Below are 25000 nucleotides of genomic sequence, written 5' to 3'. Positions count from 1 at the left end.
ATTTCTCAGAAGCATTATGTTTTCATTGGCTTTTATGGGAGATCTACCATTCCAAATGCTTTACATAGGTATTGCAATCGTATAAAGACTTCTGTGTAATAATTAAAATAAATTTTTAAGAACACCTCATATACATATCTTACTTATTTAGTGTGTGCGTCCAAAAAATATTTTACCACAACTTTCCACTATTTGCTAATAAAATTATTAATACAAAACGACTAATACTATTCTCACCAGCCCATCAGCATGGCGCATTTTCGACAGACTCTATTCTCGAACCACGGATCCGTCAAGCCGAAATTAACCACCAAGCTACTGAGGTTTCAAACAAATTTGAAAATAACGTATTTAAGGAATATTATTTTTATTAAAAGAAAGAGTGTAGTAAAAAATATACAGGCGAAATTTTCGGAAATGTCTCATAATATCCAGCAGGACTTTTTTTTAAAAAAGTATGTAAATTTGAAAAAAAAAAAAAAAAAATGTAACACATGGGTTGTTCGGTTATCCTTCAACACAACACTCTGAATAATTTCCTTGTACAAAATTATCTTTCGTTCAATACTTTATTCCACACACGCATATGCATTATCTTTGAAAGAATAAACCAAATGGCTTCAGATAGAACTTGGGATGTGACAATTTTACTGAAAGGTGACACAGTACGAGGTATATACACATACAGCTAGCTACATGTGTTTCAATGTATTGTTACACAATCTAAAAATTTACAACTACACTTTACTTATTTTTGAAAACCACAGGTAAACATACGATAGTGGCAATTTAAAAATATAAATTATACTAATAATCGCCGTTGTTTACTTTTTCAAGCACGCTTCCTCATATTAATATTTAAAATTTTCTTGAAGATAAGCTTCCTAAGAAAATAATGACCATTTGATACATTTCGGAAACGCAGGAAACCCTGAATTTAATAGAAAGATTGCTACAATAGAAATAACGGATTATTAAGAAATCCATTGAAGCGCACTTCTACATTTACGCTTAAAAATCGCGAAATCGTGACATGCATACCTTCCAAGTGATAAATTCACATCCAGTGAGTTTGTTTTGACGAAGAAATATAAAAACAAAATAAAATGTACACGATACGAAACCAGAAATTCCTTTTATCAGTAGAATAAGCAACACATTAAGATGATATGTTATCTTATTATCTAATTTCATTGAACTTGGAATGATAATTCCTCCAATGATTTTTTTCCTTGCATGGAATGCTTATACTTAGATAAGTGGAATTTCTTGTTTAAGCATAGATAAGGAATTCACTTGCCTTTTATCGATAGTACAAAATAATTGAAATATTTATTGGAATAATTTTTATGTCCCTAAAAACGTTGATGCTACTATAGACAGCTTTCAGAAATCATATTACTAGACTTAAAATTTGAGGTATTTATAAAAATATAAAATATTTCTGACGTTCCAATTATGGTAATTGCTTGCAAAATCGACACATATGAAGAACAGTTTTCGATTTTACAATGTCTAGATGATATTGAAATTGACTTTTTTTTTCCTTCGAAGCTCAGAAAATAGCAAATGTATAAGTAGAAGATTGAGAGTAACCAAACTGAAAGCAAAAAACATAGAAAACCACCAGTTAGCAAAGAGCAGTTTAAATTTTGCAACTTCAGCCATTTAAAAAGCTGATGAAGCAAAGCTTTCGGATTTACAAGTAATTCATTACAACTATTACTTGTTGCAACTCTCTTTATTCAAATCCGATTTCAATTCTTCACCTGCTAAACGAAGCAAAACGTTTAGGATTATTTGTATGCATTTGTAAAGCCAATCTGATTACGTAAAGACAATTTGGAAAATGCACGATGAGGATTAAAATCTTCATAGGTTTCTTTTATTCTCTTCCTTCAATTCGAACTTCATAAAAGAGGAACTAAGTAATGCTATGTAAATAATATTTTAATAAATAATATGAACTGTAATTTAAAATCACTCGACTTCCAAATTAATAAACTACAGTCAGTTAATTGTTTGAGCTCATTTTCTTTTACATTCGACTTAAATTTATCACTGAGTAAATAAAGTACTGTCTATCTACCAGAAACACTAACAATGATATACATTATATCTTCTTTTACTGTCATAGTAACAGACGTGGCTTAATCCCCCCCCTCAAGTGATATACAGAAGCAATTCATTCCATTCTAGGTTACGGAACAAATCAAATCAAAAACATTCCTGCAGTATCATTTCTACTAAAAGTAGTAAACTGTGGCAATTTATCATATTAAATTGCATTATTTCTTACAAAATGCAATATGTATGGTTGAAAACAAAAAACGAATCACATTTTCCAAAATAGTAAATATCAAGAATTTATTGGCGATGTCCCCACCATTCTTTCCCTTAATCTTTGGCTCAAAAATAGAAGAGAAGATATTATAATTGCACGACTTTTAACCCGGATGATTATAACTCCAGTTCTATTGAATAGATTTGGACTACATAATTCCCCTCTCTGCCAAATTTGAAATTTTGAAAATAACATTAAACATATCCTGTTTTGTTCCAAATACGCAAACCATAGGTCAAATCCTTTTTGCAAAACTTAAAATTGACATTCATTCTCATTTGTCTCTCAAAGTGTTTATTCGAACAGCTGTCTCTAAAGAGCAGTATCTCCGGATTCTTCTCCAATCTCTGAAGTTTTAACATTTATTGAATGAACTCTCTTTGAATTAGGGAATAACGGCCTCTGTTGCCAAAAATCCCATTCTCAACCCATTTCAATCAATTAATCATGTGTAGTTCAAATGAAATTTTTTGTTTAAATAAATTGAATAATTTGAAGAGCAGAATGAAAAATCTCAAGTATATAGTTTATTTTATTAATAATAAGGATTTATTTTGATTAACAGTATTTTATGTTATTGCAAATTAGAATAACATAAACATAAAGCTGCGATTTTGAAAAATAGTAACAATGAATCCATATCTTATGATTGGAGCTGATTCTTCTTTTTCAGACACAGGCAATTTTACTCTTATATCTTAAAAATGAAATATAAGCACGTGGATTTCATAAAATGGAATTAATCTTAACATTCTAAAAAACATAAAAAGTTCTTGTACCATGGATTTACTGCGAAATGCATAATAAACGAAAAAAAAAAAAGATATCATTTCAGCGTATTGCTTACACACAAACTACTTGATTTATTCGAAATATGCAGCCTCTCCTAAGATGGATAAATTATTTGCAAACTGCAGAAACATAAGTGAAATATTTCTAAAATGAAGTTTCGATCGAAAGCGAGTTAGTTACAAGATAACGTCAGTTTTTTGTTATTCTTGAAAAGAGCTGATTCACAAACAACCGAACTTTTGCAAAAGTCGGTTGGCACAATGAATTCAAATTTGAAACACGAAAGACCAAACGAACATCAATAAAAGTAAGGGAAAAAAAAAACATTTCCCTTGTAAAAAATTTACATCGTTAAGTTACATTGCCACGCGGTTGGCAAGACATATTTATTCTAAATTACTATGCAAATGTTGAGGCGGAGAATTATGGCCGGGAAAGGAGATCGCAATATAAATGTATGTAGGAAGCAACAGCATCAAATTGGAATTAATGACAGTTTCCGACAGGTCTCAAGCTTTTAATGAGTGAAGAACTCAACTTCCCAAACCCTCGCAGCAATTACGCGGTATCCTTTTTAAGAAACAGATTTGTTTTCCTGCGAATAATTGCGCCCGGTTGGAAGTTGGAGTGGAAAAGGTTGTCAACAAATATTTCGAGATGTGTCTTTGAAATGTGATGTCAAGGTAGGAGAAACCTTGGTTACTCTCGAGCGAAGTAAATGGATAAACTCGAAAGCAGCCAAAGGAAGTCTCAAGACGTTAGGAGAATAACCCACGAGTTGTTTCGGAGCGTGTAGAACTTCTCTCTTCCTCCTTCTACAAGCTTTTACAAACGAGCGCTATAAATAACAGATGCTTCCAAACTCGTGACTGAATTAGTGTATTACTAGCACGAAGTGATCTGAAGCAAGTTTTAAAGCGGGCAGTCTAGCGTAGATAAAATGCACTTAACGGTTTCTTTCTACTAGTTGTTGAGTAAAAACATTTTGTTTATTGACTCATGAACAAGGAAACTAACTTTAGTTTTAAATTATTTTATTAGTTATTTATACGTTTATAAAAAATATTTTCATACGCTATTGGAGATACGCTTAGTAAGAAATTTAGATTTGATTTACAAACAATTTGATTGGAATACCGGTCATTACGACCATTATAGTATATGCTAAATAAACAGGTGTTTAAAGGATGTTCCTGTTAGAGGGTTAATGTTCCATTTTGAAGCTATTTGAAGCTACACCTAATAAGGTCAGATCTTGAAAAACTGAACTTTATTCGGATTAAAAACAACCACAACGTAAATGTGTATATCATAACAATCCCAGCATATCTAAATCATAGCAGATTTAACTCTTTGCACTCGGATGGTTTCTCTCAGGCACCATTCAAGACGGTACATCATTAATTTTTTTTTAAATTTTGATTATTAAAATATTCTACTGAGGGTTAAGAAGGTTTAGAATAATTTTAGGAGAAGTACAACATAAAACAACTGTATATATATTTAGGAACAATAAACAAGTTCTTGTGTAAGGTCAATAATTCTGCATCGGATTATTTTTTCGAGTGCAAAAGCTTGACGTGCAGATTATGAAACTTCGAGAGAACTGTGAATAATATGCATGATAATGAGAATCTAACGCCAGGCCACATATTTAGAAAATTAATAAATCAGCAAGTAAATTTCAAAACATTAATTTCCACAGAACGGAAATAAAATGGAGATCTTGTAATATCAAAAGGTAATTATTTAATTTTCAATTGTTAATGTATAAAAATGACAGTGAAACATGAAAAAATACTCATTCAAATCGTGATCCATGAAGATCAAGGTTTGTTTGGATGCTTAGTATCATCCATAAAAGATAGTTAGAAAAAGTGTGTTGTATTATTTTGGCATTTCAAATGCACATTTATAATTATTACATTAACTACATTACTGCATTATTCGGCATTATGTAATTAGAATCACATAATCTAATTTTCACATAATCACACATTTCACTAATCATATAATCTAATTTTCACATAATCACGCATTTCACTAATCACATAATCTAATTTTCACATAATCACGCATTTCACTGATCACATAATCACACATTTCACTAATCACATAATCTAATTTTCACATAATCACACATTTCACTAATCACAATCTAATTTTCACATAATCACACATTTCACTAATCACAATCTAATTTTCACATAATCACACATTTCACTAATCACAATCTAATTTTCTCATAATCACACATTTCACTAATCACAATCTAATTTTCACATAATCACACATTTCACTAATCACATAATCTAATTTTCACATAATCACACATTTCACTAATCACATAATCTAATTTTCTCTCAAAAGCACATTTATATTATTCATGGAATTTTAACTCCTTTATATCATTTAATGCTTTTTTTTTTTTTACAAAAATACACATTTATTTTGATATTTTCATGCAAAATCATTTAAATTAAGTCTTTCTATATTTTAATAACAAAAACGGGCGCTAATATATCTATTTTAATTGTGATGCAGAAATATTTTAGGATTTCAGACAGTCATAAAAAGATGCATCTTTTAAAGGAACTGAGAATGCGTATTAGATAAGCGATCGTTTAGTAAAAAATCTACCTATGTAAAATCAGAATTTAATAATATAACATTTCTAAGTTGTGCTTAAATTTTCTCTGGATAAATCTCTATGCCGATAGAATTATTTCTCATTAAACTGCTTTTAATTCTTTCAATACCACAGAATGAAATTCATGAAAATCTATAAACGCACTATTATGGAATAGCTGAACATTTTTCTGCTTCTTTTTTTTTTTTTCAAACATAACAATTTTCCAAGGGAAAAAAATGACCAGAAAACACTTTTAGAAAAGTGTTCAACTGCCTCACGTAGTATAGCGCTCAAATTTTCTCATTATGATTAATACTTTTTTACTTTTGATAATTAAAATATAATTATCGCCCTTTTTGTAATATGGTTTGAGACAAGTGAGATTCGATTATTTCTTGAACCGACTTAATACTTCTTCAAAAGATATGAAAATAAGCATTTGCCTAGATCCATAACAGAAAATAACACGAAAATGTTTATACATCGAATAAACTGGAAATCATAAAACAAACTTTACTACAAAGGAATATTAAAAATCAGAGCAAACAGCTCCCAATAAATCATGCATAAATACAGCTCATTTGGGATAATACATTCTTAGAAAACCATCTGACAATTTTATATAGGAAATTCTTAATTGAAATACCTTTATCGATCCAAGTCGAGACTATTTCTCACTTTTCCTGTACAAAGCCCAGGGTTATTTATATGCAGATTTAGCGAATAAGTAAATATTTTTGCCATGAAGTAAACAGCAATTTATAGTAAATATTATATCACCCTCAAAAAAGCAGAGAACGATGGAGAAATATTTTTACGTTGTTTGATACAGGAGTATTAGTCTTTAATTTAATCGATTTATACTGAATAAGATTAAATAAGCTTTTAAGTGAAAACATTAATTTAAATAAATAAATTCATTATATAATCCTCTACAGTTGAGAAGACTATGCAAGTTTATAGTAGAAAGTTCTTATACAGTCATTTCACACAACAAAAATTAGATCACAACTGCACTAACACACTTTATCAACAATTCCTGTTATATAGATAAAACTTTATCTACTATTTAACATTGATTAAAATAAGTCTTAAGTTCATCTGGATAGTGACGAGTGGCTGGTGCCGTGCCAAACTAAACACGCCTATCTTATCACCTTTTTTTTTATTTCTTCCTTTAATTTACAAACTAGTTTTGCTTTTCGAGCATACGCATAAGTTGATAGATATCACTTGTTTTTTTTAGATACGAAGCAGTAAGTTGGTATCTCTCGAGTAGTAAATAAATAAACCGTAAATAAACCCAAAATGGACAAACCAGCAATTTATCGGTATTTATTAAATAGCAAAGTGTAAAACATTCCACAGAAATTGTACCATGGAAATAATTGCATTTTCCAACAAGAAAATCATTGGAGGTGTATCAATATCATACAGCGTATATTGCTATTAAACAAATTAGATAAATTTCCATTTTAAAAATATTTTTTATGTGAAATAATTAAAAAGATACATATAAATCAAATTCAAGAATCAGTTACATTTGAATATATACGATACCCAAAAGATTACATTCCAATATACGCGATAACCGAAAGATTCCATTCGAATATACGCGGTACCCGAAAGATTGGTATTCAAGTCCATTATATGGAGCATTGAAAACAACTGGATTATATACTACATCGAATCAAAGTAATTCGAATCAGACAAATACACCTGAATTAACACATGTGTAGGAAAATATTCAACATAATTAAATTATTTTAATTGTTCCAATTGCCAATCAAAATTAAATTGATAGTTAAGAAGGTCTCAGTACAACAGAGCATTAATTTCTTTTAATGTAACTAGTCATTTATTCTACAATTAAATCAGTCTAAAATGTATAAAAAGTTAAATAATACGTTATAATAAAAGAAAGGTTCAATTAAAAATAATAATTGCAAAGAGCTGCATAAAGACTGCCTTTTTACCGAAGTACTTCGATAATAGTTTGCATAGTAATAAAATAAGTTATTTTTCATTTACTCACCAAGTAGTTTTGCACAATCCAAACCATCTTGATGTCATAAAAGCTTTCACAACAGCTTCAAAGAATGAATTCTTGCCGACTATTTTACTGGATTAAGTCGTGCGTTGAAACAACAGAGGAAATGAACCTTCAGCAATTGTTGCCTTTGTTATATAGGTACAGTTCTTTGCACAACAGACTTTTAACAAGAACGTATAAATAAAACGTAAAAGTCGTCCTATTCCACTCTTTTGTCTATAAACAAGCACCCACACTAGATCGTGTCATTTGCCGACTAGGAACTTGTCAGCGATAAATAAAACGCTTCCTGAAACAAAACCGAGTGAGAGTAGTTTAACAAAAAAAGAAGAAAAAATGACTTTACCGTATGAAGTTCGATGACCTTTTGCACCTGTCTGCGTCGGTCGTACGGCGCTTATCTGAAGTAGAGAGTGTGTTTAAGTTCAGTTTTCAACTCTTAGAAAAGCTTTTTACTCGAATGAAAGATTTTGTTCCACTTTTTACTGAGCCACTGGAAACTTTACGAGCATTGACGTGCAAGTCGTCACCTATCTAATAACCTTTTCCCATATATTTCCGACGGGATATATAAACAAACGGAACACTCAGCTTGCGGATATTGTTAAATATTCACATCAATGGTTACGCAAGATATTTAATTGGAAAATAAAGCAAGCTTATAAAATATATTAATTCAATAAGAAATCACCGTTCAGACCAATAATTTAAGCCGCAAAAAGGAAATAAAAAAATTCTAGGAATTAAAATTAAATATTACAATTAAAGGCTTTCAAAGAAAAGGAATAAATAGTATTTCAGTGTCAGTTCTAAGGGTTATGTTTTAAGCTAAAGGGTTTTTTAAATTTTAAGGGGTTAAATTTCTTGGTGAATAGCAAAACTGTGGAAGTTAGATATTAAATAAAAATATGCATGAATTATTAACATGGCAGGTTTGATAAAATGGCATTTTCTTTTCTAATTCTATTTTGTTAGAGACATTTTGATTGGCAGTCATTACAATGGACGCGATAAGATGCGACAAGTTTGAAACACGGGTTTTATACAAGGTGTTCGAAATTTTTATTTAGAGTGAACGAAAGGCACTTAACTAAAAGATAATTTTATCAGATTGAAACAATACTCGAGAGTACACAATGCTTGGTTTCGAAACAATACCTGAAAAACTGATGAATGGAGTAATTGAAATGATCACAAAAACAATGCTATAGTATTTTGAAGACCCTTTATAATCCATTCACAAAAACACCGTTACACGAAAAAGTTTTTTATATATATATATATATATATATATATAGCCTCAACCGAATTTTTAACGGATAGAAATAAAAAGAAACCTTACATTTTTTTCAAACTAAAAAAATGCAGAGGAGAAACAATTACATTTAATAAAGAGTACTGAAACTGATAGATTTAAACAGTATTAATGATTTTGTTAAAGAAATTTCTTTAAAGTTAGTGCTCAGATAAAAAGGGTTCTAACGAAACCAAAGTATTCAATAAATTATTTTTAAGCTCCTATATCCCCAAGTATTTTTTACTTAAAGCCAGGTTAAATCTAGAAAATAAAATTTTCTTGGGTGATTTTGCATGGAATATATTTTCTCAAATTATAAACATTTTAAGAACTTAAAGTATTATAAAATAATAAGTTTTAGTGCAGAAAAATAAGTACCGCAGTAGCATACAGGTTTTATGCATATGACAATGCATTAAGTTAACAAAATAATCAATAAATAATTTTGGAACAAAATTTGTAGAAATGAGTGCACAACTCGAATAAAACCGCACAGAACCATAAGAAATGCCAAACGATGTTTTGAAATAAAATGTACACCGACAATCAAAAGGTTGAAAAAAATATTAGACAAAAAATAAATAAAAGCGCTGAGGAATTCCATCAAATGAAAAAGGAAAACCAAATGAAATATAAAAAAATTTAAATGAATCCTTAACTTTTCTCCGAAGACGCGGCACTTCAACCTTCGATTTCCTTAGCAAATGATTTTATAGAAGGCGAAGCGAGTTTGAACAGCAGCGACTCATAAACAATAAAATTCGTATCGATTTTCCAATACGTTGTAGAAAGCATCAATTTTCCATTTTTCTCGGACCTAAGAAATTTTTCTTCCTTTTTGCCATTTCCTTTACATACGTAAGTCACACATTCGATTTCTTTTCACTTTTCTCAGATTTTTTTTAACATCGCTACTTGAATTGTTTCCCCTGTAGTGTTAGCTAAAATTATTACAAAAAGATACTGCTGTCACGCAATGCGAGCACGCAGGTCGTTTTATTCAAGAAGATTGCGCTCTATTAGGTACTTGAAAAATAAATCGAGAAATATTGTATTTTCTGCTCAATTTTTCAAAGGAAGAATGGTATAAGCGAGCAGAAAGAAAAATATGCAGGAAGCTTAAGCGGAATATCAAATTCAATAAATCTACGTTCGTGCACGGTGAAGCAATATCGCATTCTTATTTATTTAACATAATTCTTAACACCATGACTCCTTAAATGACCCCTTCTTTACTATCTCGCATACACAGTAGAGAAATGTGAATCACATGTGAGTAAAATGGAGTTAAGTTAAAGTTCTTGAAAAGTGTTGAAGTCGGCTGATCAGGTAAAGGCGCTGAGATTTCATTTAATCCTCCAAATTAGAATAGTTCTTTACTTTCTGAACAAAATCGCGGCTAATTTTTTTTATTGTTATTTATAAGCTAATGGCTTCAGATAAATCCAAATACTTCCTACATAGATTATTCCGAAATCGCCTCATGTGCTTATATTATTTTAATTTCAAATGAATTTCTATTGTACAGTTCTAAAAAATTGTCCTCATTTTGTGCATCAAGATATATTAATATAAAGCGGAATTTTACGAAGGTTTGTTTCCCAACATATGATCATATGTTAAAGAGACAGCACAGCCTATAAAAATTAAAGCGCTCATTAAATTTATTTTGAGATTAATCCTCCAAATAACTCATTTTCTTAAAAAAATGAGTTATTTAATGAGTCGGAATTCTTTTCCAACGAAGCGAATTATTATTTATATGCAATGGTACAACCAATTTATATGCAATGGTACAATGGTACACCAATGGCAGAAATTATTGAGAATTGACCTTTATACTAACTCAATCAAAAGGGTGAAAATTTAACATTAAATAAACTCAAATTTCAGGATAAAAAAATCTGCCTATTTTTACATATTCCTAATAGAGGAATGATTAGTACTTGCTTTATATAAGTTACGGTCAATGTGAATAATCGGTTATTAATACTAAACCGGCCATTATTAATAATAACCAAACCAGTTAACCCATTATTCACATTGACGTTAACATATATACTAGGAAATACTGGCGCAAATTTACTGGCCGGAATAAGTTAGAAAAATCCTTGATTTAAAAAGTAAGTCTATGGTGTGTGTGTGTGTGTGTGTGTGTGTGTGTGTGTGTGTGTGTGTGTGTGTGTGTGTGTGAATGCGGAGGCGTGGTTCATGTGAAATCCGTAGCGCTCAAACTTCCTCCCTCTTGTGTGGTGTGGTTTGGAAGTTTAGATAGGTGGTTGAAGGTTAAAGTCACATTCTCGATATGCAAGTCCACGTTCTCGCTAATCCGACAGCAACAGAAAATTAAAAGGTCCGTCCATCAAAAGCCCTTTGCCTAATTTCAATATGGGATATTATTCTCATTAACTGTAGAAGCAAGGTCTGATGTTCTTTGGAATTGAAAAGTATTAATACTGAAGAAATGAATACAAAACGTTTCACTGAATTGGATTAATCGACCACACCTCAAATTGTATTAAAAAAGTACATAAAGGGAGATGTAAAATTTAAAAAAACATTTCCTTAAATGTGTGCATTTTTCGACATGGGTGAATAAATATTCTTTTAAAAACATAAAAATTAACGTTTTAAAAATAGAAATTAATTTGCAAGAAATTCTTATTGTATAAAATAATTAAAGTATTCTTTAGCTGCATTCAATTCGTGTAGATATAAAATACTCTGTGTGTAAGTTGAATATCTCAGAAATATTTTAAAAAGCGAGTGCTTCGAGATTTTATAATAGCAATACTTAAAATATTTCGGAAATACTAGATTTAAAATTATCTTAACATAATTAAGTAAAAGTATTTATTTAGAGCAAGTTTTTTTTATTTTTATTTTTGCATTTAAAAAGGCCGTTAAATGATTTCTTTTAAATATAAAATTTTGTTAATTTGAAAAAATTTATTTTTATATGCCGTTTTGAATAGTTTGTTTAGAGAATTCTTAAATACTTTTTCAATCTAAATCTGTAATTTTAAGAAAAAAACACATTACAGCAAAAAAGTTATCGAAATATAAAAATTATATGAATCGAGTTAGACGAGAGTAGTTTTTGTTCAAATAAAAGTCAAGTTAATATAGTTCTTTCTGAAAAACAAATATTAAATTCCTTTAGACAATATTTTTAGTTTAAAGATAAGTTTTCGAGTGGTCGAATTCTATCCCCCTAGGGTCAGTGTCATTACAGAAATAAAAAGTTGAGTTAGAGGCTATAATGTTGTTATTGAGTGTTTTTGCTTTTTCCTTCTGATAAACTCTAGTTTCATAACGGAAGTTAAGATTAAATTGTTATTTTAAAAAACGCAAACTTTAAATATATAACTTTTTCTGCGGTGGAATTCACGAAAAAATTAATTGATTCTTGGGATCACTAAATGGCATATTTATTTTTTTAAAAAGCGAGAACGGAATAACTAAAAAATAATGTTAAAGTCAGTTAAATTTAGTTTTTGATCTTATATATCTTGAATTAATTTACAAGCAACATTTTACTTATATTTGTATACCTTTAGGCAAATTTTAGGGTAAAATAACTCCACGAAAAAGGAAGAAACATTTAAATTTTAACAATTATTAATATAACTGAAAATAAAATATAAATAATATCTGCCTTCAGCTGCCATCTACTGTCAACTGTCGTAACTATGTCCAACGGTTCTTGCGAGTACCGTTAAAAAACGGACATATTATTCAGATATTACAGTTTAATAGAAGCAGCATTTTCACATACTAGCAAGATATAATGGCTAAAGAGGTCATTTAAAATCCAGTTAGCAAGGTTAAGGTCCCGTTTTGATGCCACATGAGATATGCCTAGAGACGGCGACAGCCAACAGTTCTCTAGCTCCGAAGAAGCATTTAAAATAAAAGATGCTAGAACAACTGTGAAAATATTCCGAAATAGAAAATTATTGAAATTAAATAAGGGATTATCATTTATGAAAGACCTAACTTACTTGATGATTACCATGTTGGCTTACACACAGGGTTTTTAAAGGTTCTGAATTCAAACTATAAACGGATATTAGTTGAAATATTAGTTTTTAAATTCTCTATTCGCCATTAAAATAACCATTTTATGTATATCGTATTAAGCACTTGATGACAACATTCCACTATTTCATTAAATGACATTTTGTTTTTCGGAGTATTTATGAATTTTGATTCAAACAAAAGTTTATAAAATGATTAGAGATGTTTATGAGTTCCGTATCGTTTTTGCATAGAATAATAGCATCTATGAATTATTTGACTTTAATTTAATAGCTTAAAATATAATAATTCAAGGCATAAGTCAGTTCTCGATCACTGTCGTGGTTTAAAAGGAAATTGCAATTTAAACTTCATTATCTATGAATCAGCCATCGAAACGAATTTCTACTGCAAAGACGAAGCATTTAAAAAAATCGAAACGATATTTTAATTTTACAGAAACCTTGGGCGTTTGTTACAGAAATCCGAGAGAAGATATTATCTTCTTCCTATTTGAATGATAACACGTTATTAAAGCATATTACTTCTATTTAACAAGAAAGCAATTTCCGATTATGTTCAAACATAAGAAATTACAAAAAAAAAAGCAATTTCCGATTATATTCAAACATAAGAAATTACAAAAAAAAAAAAAAAAAAAAGCAATTTCCGATTATATTCAAACATAAGAAATTACAAAAAAAAAAAAAAGCAATTTCCGATTATACTCAAACATAAGAAATTACAAAAAAGCAATTTCCGATTATGTTCAAACATAAGAAATAGCAAGGAAGCAAATTCCGATTATGATCAAACATAAGAAAATGGTTAAAATGATAATTCATTAGAAATCCGAGTGTTGTGTTTTTTTTAGCTTACCAATCTACAATGAAATGCTTTATCTCATGAATGCGATTTGAAAACACATATATAAAACAATTTTCAATGTTTATATGTTGTCCGTGTCATTTTTGCAAATAATTATTAGTAATTTAATTTTAATTCACTGACTAAAATATCCTCAAGTCTGAATCGTCAAATAATGCTATAATGTTAAATGAAAACATGCGAAATTACTCTTTTTTTTTTTTTTTTTTTTTTTTTTACAAAAAGCAATGACCTGACTGAATAATTATAGAACGATTTTTTTAATGCGGTTTTGCTAACATTTAACAGAAAAAGGAAAATCTCAAATCGGACTTTGCATGAGCAATTTGAATACGGAGAGTAAGCTTAGAGATTCTGGGGAAGAAGTAATCATTTAGTTCCTCTTTTAGCGATCTTTTATTTGAATTCATAGAATCTACTCCAGGCAGAAGAACAAATATTCAACCGTTCTAATTTGTTCTAGTTTTTTTAAAGAAGAGACAGAGTATTAAATCCTTCAGATACTTTGAAATGAAGATTTTGTCTGTTGTTGCAAACTTTAAACTTTCTTGATTAAGAGAAAATTTGGCCAGAAGTTTCCAAAAGAATTACTTCAATGAATACTATAATAAGTAATGAAACATAAGATAGGAAAAATTTGAAACAAAATGAGTAAAATTTAATAAAAGATAAAGATGTGAAAAAAGATGACTATTTAGAGTCACTAGAATTTTTTTTTTATTTTTTTTCTCGGAAAAGAACATACGACTTTTTTTTAATTATGAAAAATTAAACATGTGCTATTTTATTAATGTGAAGTAGTAAACATGCATTTCGTCTATACCAATACTAAAGAGGCTAGGAAAATACCATTTCGTGCCAGGTGTAGATTCTATCCCTTATCAAATAGCTTTATGGAGTTAAACACCGTGATTTAGGTGCTTTTTATAAGTGTATTAAAATTAAACATAAAGGCCTATTAATTTATCAACTATTATCTCCATTCAAAATCAGAAGCATCATAAAATCAATTTGGAAATCAAAAAAATGAAAGAATTCGACAAAAACAAGTCAAAATTAAACAATATACTACATGAGATTTTGTCATTAATAGATGGGAAGCGCGAAAAATGTTATCTTTCTATAATTTTTAAATTTTAGTTTGTATTTGAAAAAAAAAAAAAGATATAACTTTGAAATTCCAATAGTATCGCATTAACATTTTGAAACATTTGAAAAAACATGATATCGAATAAGTACAAGATTTAAACAATTCTGGTTAAATACATTTCATAAAAATTAACAGATTTCGCTCGTCTTTATACGAGTACAAAATGGTAATATTTTAATTAAATATCTGTTGAAAGAATCCTTTAAATTTATTTTTAAACGCAAATAAATTGAATAATTGATATTTTTAATACACGTGACAGAAAAATCAATCTTATCTTTCAAGTAATTAATTCGCCAATAAAACAAATGCACAATCTCATTTTTATAAAATTTCTTACATTTATTTTAATCTCAGAATGTTTAATCTATTCGACCGATAATTGACTGTTTCTGGCTAAAATTACTATTATTATTTTATAATAATTTTAAATGAATAATAATTTTAATTCTGCCCAAATCAACATTTTTCTATTTGCATGAGAGCGGGCGAAATTCTTGAACTCAAGGTTTTTAACTTCTAGGCATTAAAGTTCAATGGAAAAATGGTTGACAATAATATTATTTATCCCTAAATTAAAAACAGAAATGCATGTCTCTCTTATGAACCAAATGGCATTACAAGTGAGGAAAAGGTAAACATTTTTAATTTTCTATAGTATAATATGCAAAGAAAATGTTTCTGATAAACATTGGATTTTCGTTTTTTCAGGACACGAATATTTAATTTTTATTTACAAATGCGGCTAGTAAAGAAATGCGGGAGAGAATTTTTCCATTTCATTTATTTATTCTAAATAATTGAAATGTTCAAACTATATATTCTAATGCAAAAGTATTCCATATTGAGGGTACAAAACATACTTAAAAATAATCTTAAGAAGTTCTTTACAATATCCATTTAATAATAATCCTCAAACATACAGAAATCGACACAAAAATTATCCTTCTATTTTGGTTAAAAATTACAAAAAAAAAAAAAAAAAAAAAATGAAGCGCAAAAATAAATAAAATGACATTTTAAAACAGAAGAATGAAAGACGCATGCGCATAGATAGTCCTGGAATGCGAGAGCAACACTAACGTATCAATGAACGAAAAGAGGAAAAAAGTACGATTACTCCGAAGAAAAGTTGTGCGCCTTACTTCAAAAGAAGTTTCTGTTACTGTATATCAAGAGTAAAAAAAACTTTTTCTTAAAGTTCGTAAAATAGCTCGACCTACATTTTGAAAGAAGAGTCGTTTCCCTACTAGGAGAACATCCTCGCAACAATTAGGCTGTTAAAATCTCAGTCTCCATGACATAAAAATCTTTTTTTATTCTGACTTGTCACTGTTAAATACACAGATAAATTGAATGGCAGTTTTTTCAATACATGTCAATTTAAAAGGTTTCGGAGACTGTTGTTGAAGTTCAAAGCAAAGAATAACTATAAAATTCGTATTTTAAACTAAATGGGATCACAGCGGGATTTTCAAACTGCCAAGGGGCCCAGCAAATTTAAGAAGCCCAGGATTTTTTCTTTTTGGCGTTATTTTCTTGGTTATTTTATCATGAGCCTTCTTTCGATTTATTTATACGAGACGTAGATTTGAACTTATTCAATGAAACTATATTCGAAATGACATATAGTTTAAATTTCAGAACATTCTCAAGATTTTTTTTTCATGCTTTCGAATTCGTTTGCAGATCAATGTGCCCAATTTGTTTTGCAGTTGGCTGAATGAGTGACAAATCAACATCCTTAGAAACCTTTTAATGTAGACTGACTATTCCAATATAAAAACATTTTTAACATTTTTAATTACTTTTAAATTTAAAAACTTATGTTTTTTTATATGCAAGATACAGAAGCTGTATCTCTTGAAGGAGCTCCGTAATCGAATACTTTTTTTTAGTCTTTCATATTTGTTTTTAGTTTTCAAAAACTGCTAAAATAGCGATTAAATTAAACACAATTAAAAAAAAAATTGGTTTTGGAAGTTGGAGAGGATCTGGAAACTGCATTTCCTACAGAAATTTAATTCAGCCCCGAATTAAAAAAGCTTAGTTTTTTTTTTCTTTAAGTTGTTTTACGAAAACGGAAAAAGAATTTTTAAACATTCGATTTTTACATGGGGGAAAAACCGAAATCAATATTTGCAAGAATAATGAAAAGGGGTTTGACTTCTATTACAGCAATGAAAAGTGTTGCTATAATTCTGCATTAGAAATTTTTTCAAAGTTAGTAAAAATTAAAGGAAAAAATAACTCGACAGCTAAATTGAGATAATTTAAAAGATATTTTTAAAATTTTAAATGCAGCAGCGATAATTTTTGAGCGAAAAGAAAACGAAGTTGGAATATTGTTGGGGAGATACAAAAACTACATTTAATATTCAAATTCTAACTAAAATTGTAAAAAATATTAAAAAAAATCGAACCGAGGAGCAGATTTTTATTTACCACTTCATGTTTAAGCCAAATTTAGAGGATACACAAGAATTTGTATTATAAAACTATGCACATAATTTATTTACCTATTTTGATAGTTTATAAACTAAATGGATTTAGTTTACATTCATTGTGAGCGCCCTCAGTATACCAAACAATTGAAACGCCCAAAAATTCTAAAAGAAAGGAAACTGATGAAAAATGTTTTAAAAAGACACTGACTGTTTTGAAGTCGTAATAAAGATTCTCGTTCGCTTTGTATTCAAAAGTTGAAAAATATTCCTCGGCGATTGTTGAATATTTGCCAACACACAAGCCATACAGATTTATTTTCAAGTGTGTGTTGGTACCACAAAAAATACCCATTTCCAACTCCTGAATACTTGCCAACGAACAATACATTTCTATTTTGCGAAGTTTGCCATCCATTCTTATGCCAATCATGCGCCAAAAGCTATTGGAGGAAAAAAAAAAAACCAACAACCCAGAGTTGCTGCATATTCGGAGCGTTTCTTTAGAACCAATTTAAAGGACGATGTTCGAGTGCATATTGCTTTAATCTTTGGATACTTGGTTTTGGAAAGCGTTTCTCTTTAAAAGAAATCTAATAAAATTTAAAATGGCATTATATATCAGGAAGGGAAAAACGTATTTTCGTCGGAGGCAAGAAGGCATGATTGAAAGGAAGTGATGAGAATCCAGCATAAGAGGGTAAAAAAGCCTTGCATAGTAAAATATCGATTCTGATTCAGAAAACAAACCATATCGTTTTCTTGTTCATTCTTTCAGGGGAGGCAGATTCACAAGGAAAAGATTCGGCTCAAAAGGAATCTTATTTTAAATCAAGATTTTCAATGCAGTCGATAACACTAGGCAAGGATCGGAAATCAATTCAGGTCTGTAACACAACTGCAATTTAAACAATAAGATTGAAAAACATGGAATGCATAGAAAGAACGACTATAAAAAAAGAATGACTAAAAAATTCAATAAACAAATAATTCTTCCCTATGATTAAACTCACAACCTCAATTTCAGTTTAGCTTCTTTTAAAAAAAATTACGAATAAATAAAGAAAAAAGAATATCACAAAAAGACACTCAGTTTTCTACCCAGCTCCCCCCCCCACACACACACACACTTTGAAATGTACAAGTTCAAAGTAACAGTGTATCAAAAATTTAATAAAATTGAACTTGAACACTTATTGGACTAGTTAAAGAAACGATATAAAATGACTGAAGTTTTAATGAGCCTTGGAGCAAAATGGGTTCATTAAAATTGAAAATAATTCCGAGTTGTAACTGAAAGATACAAAGAATAAAGTATGGTGAAATGATTAGTCGAGAAAAGGTTAAAAGTATTTAACTGTAAGAGAATTATTAAAAAGTTTTTTTAGAGAGAAATTACACAGCAATTACTTTTGACTTTTCCTTGTTTTGTTAAAATAAAACCTAATTAACTGATTGATACTTACGTTAAAAGTTTTAGACACGCATTGATTATTAAAATCGGAAAATCGAAATACGAGTTTGAGTTAAATGAGATATTGAGTTTTACAAAAAAAAAAAAAAAAAAAAAAACAACAACAACGAAGGAATAATTGATGAATATCCTAAAAGCCAATAAATATGCTTTACGTAGACCTAATTGAAATCCACCAATTAAAATTTTTTCGATATTTTATTCTATTTTAAATGAAGATAATGAAATAGATTATAGATTAATAAATAATTGGTAATGAGAAAAAAATGGGAAGCTTAATACTTTCACTAAAGACAACCCTAATAACTAATACTATGCAGATTCTCCAATATTAAAATAATCGAATTGGCATTTTAGAAGATTTCTTGCCTAAATTTATATGAATTACTAAGGATCTTTAGTCGGGATTGATGTTAATTTTTCTATAATAAAAGCATGATTACACAAGCCAATTGATTAGCTACTCACTGCAGTAATTTTGAAGTTTTGAGCATGGGATAATTATTTGAACCAAAATAAGTATATGACGGATTCATGTAAGAATACATCAACATCCAATAGAAAAATATGTTTATATATTAAACTACGCTTTCAATACACGAACGACATGTCAAATTGCTTATTACAACAAAAACGGAACTAGCAGTATCTACGGTTGTAATTTATTTATGGTGCATACACTTATGAAGAGGAAACTTTTTCAGAAAATGTTGTAGCTAATTTATCTTTAAGAATGGGGTAAAGATTTAAAATATTAAAAAAAAGTATTCAACCATTTTGCAAAGTGCATATTAAATCAATTAAAAGTTATTTGTTATTTACATACATATAAAATAAATTAAAATGTATTTGTATTTTTTTTATTATTCGTCAAGTCGTCGGATTTTAGTCGACATCGGTTTGTATGCAGTGCTGGTTTTTCTAGTGTTAATTCGCAAGGTATTATAGGTTGAAGTATTAAATTGGGGCAATAAATAAACAATGCAAAATAGTGTAAATAAATGTTGACCGAAGAAAATACTTCCCGATTCGAAAGATTTAATACTTCAGAAACGGAAAGGATAACTGATGAGATAACAAGAATAGATAAATAATAGAAATTATTTATTTACCGAGTCTCCAAGATCAAATTTCCATACAAATCTATGGTAAACCGATGAATGGTTTAGGAACAATTCAGCTAGATAATAATGTCTTTGAAGGGAGTATATTCGCTAATGGATCACTCACTGTACTTATTTATTCAAAAATATATTCAGCTAAAATAATAGCAGAGGATATAAAGACAAATCTAGATAAGCGAAAGCAGTTTGTAGAATGACAACAGAAAAACACTTACCAAAAGGCAAACGTGTCTCATTTTCGACTGCAACTTCTTTTGTTTCAACCAACCGAGAAGGCGAGGTTAATTTATTCAAGAACACAGGTAATTTAACCAATGAATATGACTAACATTATCACCAAGAGAGATTCTTTAACGAAATACACGCAAGTTATTTAATCTTCAACAAATTTTACACGGCAACTTCTCACGCAGCGGTTGTAACTGTGCTTATTAATAGTATTGCAGAGAGATTAGAGAAGATCTACCTTTCAGTATAACCTACGCGGTCTTCCGAAACCGGAAAGGACGTCACAGCCTTCTTACATTTCTTACGCTAGATTAATATACATCTATAAACCAGTTTCACAGACGAGAGAGATTATTAAAAATAGAAGAACTCTTTCGTGGTCCCTGTTTGTTAAAAAAAAAAAATCATTTCGAAGTCATATTGTGGAGAAATGAGTTTAAAGGAAGTTGAATAATCTTTTTCCAAAAAGTTTGTAAATGGGAAGTAGAGTGGGAACTCGGTTCAAAGAACTTTAAGCTTTAAGATGATTATGCAGGCTTGGAAGCAGAGTGATATATCCCAGTTTAATTCCCTCGGACTGTCTGCAAAGCGTTTGTTCGATGTAGACCGTTTTTAGATGTTGATATCTTAATAATGCGGTAAGTAAAGGTGAATAGTTGGAACTTTTTGCATAGTAAGTTTTAATGAACATTAAAAAGCGTGTACTTCTAAATTCTATTTAATTTATTTAAATTTCATAAAATGAGATAAATCGCGTAATTAATAATTTTTTGAGTACCACCGTATTTCATTTTAATTTCAAAATTTAAGAATTATTGGTTGTAGAAACGTTCTGGAGATAGTCTTTATTTGGCATCCCTATAGGTAGCTGACTATAATTTCGGATTAACACCCTGTCTTACAAATGCATACTAACGAAAAATTTCCTTATATATTATATGTTTGGAAGATAGATGAGGTTCCAAAGGAATTAAGGGAATTTAAAATGTAACGAGGCAAAGAAAGTCATCTATTTTCATCCTGTAGTATTTCTTAATGCCATAAATTCATTGATAAAGAATCGATAAAATTGGCGTCCGTATTAAGTCATGTTAATTACTTGAAATGTATACTATGTGAATAGAATCCGATTTGTATGCCTTTGCCGGATACGTTGAAAAAGATATCAAGTCCACTATTTCTTTCCTATCTTTAATTTGAATTCAAAATTTTCTTTTAACATCTTTGATTGCCATAAATTTATTGAGAACAAAATTGTAGAAAATTAAAAATTGGCAATATAACTACCAGTTATTAATCCTTTCTATTAAAGTTTCAGCGAAATTTTTTTAAATTCGAATATTACATCCGATTCAGATCATATAATATAACAAACTCTTTTAAAAGAGAAAATAATAAAAAGGTTGAAATGAAATCTGCCAAAAATTTACTTTTCTGAATTTCTATACAGAAATGTTCACATAACAGGTTAAATTTAATTAGTATTTTAAAAATCAATAATATTTTAATAGGTTTTAATTAGAATCTGATTTTAAAGAAATCTGATTTTAAAAGCTTTAATTTCATAAAAAAATAAAATGTTTAATTTGCGCTTACATTAATGATTTGAATGTTTAATAATAATTTAAAAAACTATTTCCATGTTTACAATCAAGATACAAAGCAACATCACAAATAAAAAAATTCAGTAAAAACTGAAAAATATCGATATTTTAAAGGTAAGATTAAACGGTATTATAAATAAATGCGGATATAAAAAAAAAATTAACAAGACGGAGAAAAGCCATCTGAATTTCAGTTTATGATGTTTGGCATGAGACCACATTTAGGTCTCACTTGCAACTTGCTTTTCCCCCTTTTTTTTTTTTTTTTTTTTAGTAATATAAGGCAGTTCACCTACTCTACTTCTTTCACCTCAATTTTTATCGTTTTGAAATAATTTCGCACAAACGTGCAACCAAGATTCCTTGCTTGCATATCAAAAGTAAGTACTGCTGCATTTTAAACGCTGGGAAAAATAAATTAGACAAAATTTTCAGAATATTTATAAACGCAGAGAAAGTTTCGTTTCTATTGCATTAAAAATAAGGTGAAATAAACAGGAAAAAAGATCGCTTGCATCTGTCAGAATTGTTCAAATTTATCTGATGTCATCTATGAATGACAGATGTTTTCTTATTGCTTTGTACATTCCACCTACACCAACGGACGATTTTAGCTTCAAAGACTACAAAAACAAAACTTTTTTTTTGTATTTCATTTTTTTTTTCAAAGATTCTCACGTCAAAAGAAAAAAAATTTGAATTTAAATTAAAGATAAAAAGAAATTGTGGACTTGATATCTTTTTCACCGTATCGGCAAAGGCATACAAATCAGATTCTATTCACACAATATCCATTTCAAACAGCTAACTTGACTTAATACGGACGCCATTTTTATCAATTTTATATCCTCAAACATTTGTAAAAAATTTTTAAGGAAAAAGAAAAGCGTACAGATTTGACGGCCGACAACTGATGAGGAAAACTCATTCCACGTTGCTTTAGACATTGAAAACGTTTCGCAGATATAAAGTTGATTAGAAAAGCAGTTTTTTTGCTTTCCTTTTTCCTCTTACCAAAAATCGCAGACAAGGACTCAAAAACGAGAAAAGTAAATATCCTTTCTCTTTATGAAATTTGATAGTGCATATGTATTTAAAACTATCCTGAATTTAGAGTCCATCTATTAAACTGCAATTGGTCTTTGAATTATTTTAGAACATTTTCGCAGATAAAGAAAAATATCAAAAATACGAGACGTTGAAATTTGAGTCACAATGTCCGAAAAATCTAAGATATTTTTAGGAAATTGCTTTTGTGACGTGACTTCCATTCAAATGTTTTCATCAGCACATCATTTTTTCACAGAAGTTTAACTTAGGATCTACTTTGGTGTCAAATTCTTTGCTTTCAAATGCATTTGTCTAGAAAACTATGCAGAAAGTTTTGGTTTTTATTCTATTTTGTATTATTTTTATGAATTATTCTGACATACCAAATCTGTCAGTCAAATGTACAGGCTTTATTTCATAGAATAATTAGAATAATATTAGCTGCATAGGAATGTTTCAGCATAAATTTGGAATTTTCAATAAATTATATTCCTAGTTATTTCCGAAAAGGCGGAACAATAATGTTTATGTATTATCTTCAACAGAATCAAACAAAGTTAACTACGCATTTTATTCAAAATATAACTTTACATTACCTTGCACTATGCTGTAATGTGAGGTCAATTCTTTTTCTTTCAACAAGATGTGTAATAGATAGCAAAATAAAATTAGAGCAGTGCTTAAGTATTTCAAAATTTCATTTTGCTTGAATGCCGTGAATATGAATTCACTTGACTTCATTTCCGGTAGCGGATTTAGACTTGAAATTATAAGCTATCTGAGATATGAAGCTCTTTATAAATCTATATTATGTGTGTCTGAGACATATGCTTTTCGGATATCTAGAGGGTTAAACTGAAATATTAATTCTTTAATTGAAAATCACTTTTAACACACTTAATGCAGATTATGGCTAGAGCAATGAGAAAGTGGGGCGACAAGCCATAGTTTATGTATCTTATATGCAAATCCAGCACAGTTCATTACATTTGTGTAGTCCCGTTTCAAAGATGGGTTACTTAATCCCTACTAATCAGTCCACTCAATTTAAAGCACATCCGATTTCAAGAAAAGTTAATGATTCGGACACTCAAAATATGTAAATCGGGTTAACTTTCAAGTAGGCTAGAGGTCTGAATTTTTCTTCTGCGTATAGATGACTGAAAGTGAATATATTCATTTAATTTAATTAATGTATTAGAAATTTCTCAAATTAAGTCATTTGTACCCAAATGGTACATTATTTTTAGAGGTACAGTTTGTGTTTAAAATTATATATAAATATTAAAACATTCAAAAAACATGAAAGTTGGATAAAAGGTCATTTTTTATTCATTATAATAGCACAGTAAACGAAATATGTCAGTTCAAAGAACAGATCATCTTTCTGATATTTCACGAATTGGAAATCTCCTGAACGAGTTTAAATTATGAATTTTTAATTCGAGAATAACTTAATTTAAGAATAATTTATGTAATTTTTGTTTACAAAAGATATTAACCTAGATATTTTTCGACAAAACGATAAAATTTTTAACTCGATTCGCATTTATTTCTTACAGTAGATCTCCATTACAAATAAATAAATATTATTACAAATTAATTACAAATAAATAAATAATATAGTTAAGACTTGAGCTTGACTTATGTTCAAAATAAATGAAGATAAAGCTTGATATTTCGAAATTTGCAAACTATAACAAATCAAAATTATGCCTTTATGCATTTTTACCCACTATTTATTACAATATTTAATATATTTATATTTTACCATGATATAAAAGTATCAATTACAAATAGTAATAAATTTGAAATGAAATTATTTTATTTTTTGACACTCCCTTTCTGATGCATTGATTTTTAACCGGCTAATGTTTTTACGATATATATATTTATTTTT

At 29.0% G+C, this 25000-nt stretch overlaps 1 protein-coding gene across 5 annotated transcripts in view; it reads right to left on the bottom strand.

The window, feature by feature from the left end:
• LOC129958146 (uncharacterized) overlaps positions 1-25000 on the bottom strand; it is a 270882-nt gene that overhangs the window by 99639 nt on the left and 146243 nt on the right. Inside the window, exon 1 of one of the 5 annotated variants that reach the window (XM_056070366.1) lies at positions 20434-20633. The exons of 3 other annotated variants lie outside the window; for them this stretch is intronic. In XM_056070366.1, coding sequence (XP_055926341.1) covers positions 20434-20454 — 21 coding nt within the window. In that variant the 5' untranslated portion in view covers positions 20455-20633. Of the gene's footprint in view, positions 1-7803; positions 7941-20433; positions 20634-25000 lie in introns of those variants that run through there. One more of the 5 variants, XM_056070365.1, reaches the window with a different exon arrangement.

This window comes from Argiope bruennichi, chromosome X1 (genome assembly GCF_947563725.1).
Source record: "Argiope bruennichi chromosome X1, qqArgBrue1.1, whole genome shotgun sequence".
NCBI lineage: Eukaryota > Metazoa > Arthropoda > Arachnida > Araneae > Araneidae > Argiope > Argiope bruennichi.
Note: the sequence above shows the minus strand (reverse complement) of the source record. Positions and strands in the feature narration are given on the sequence as shown.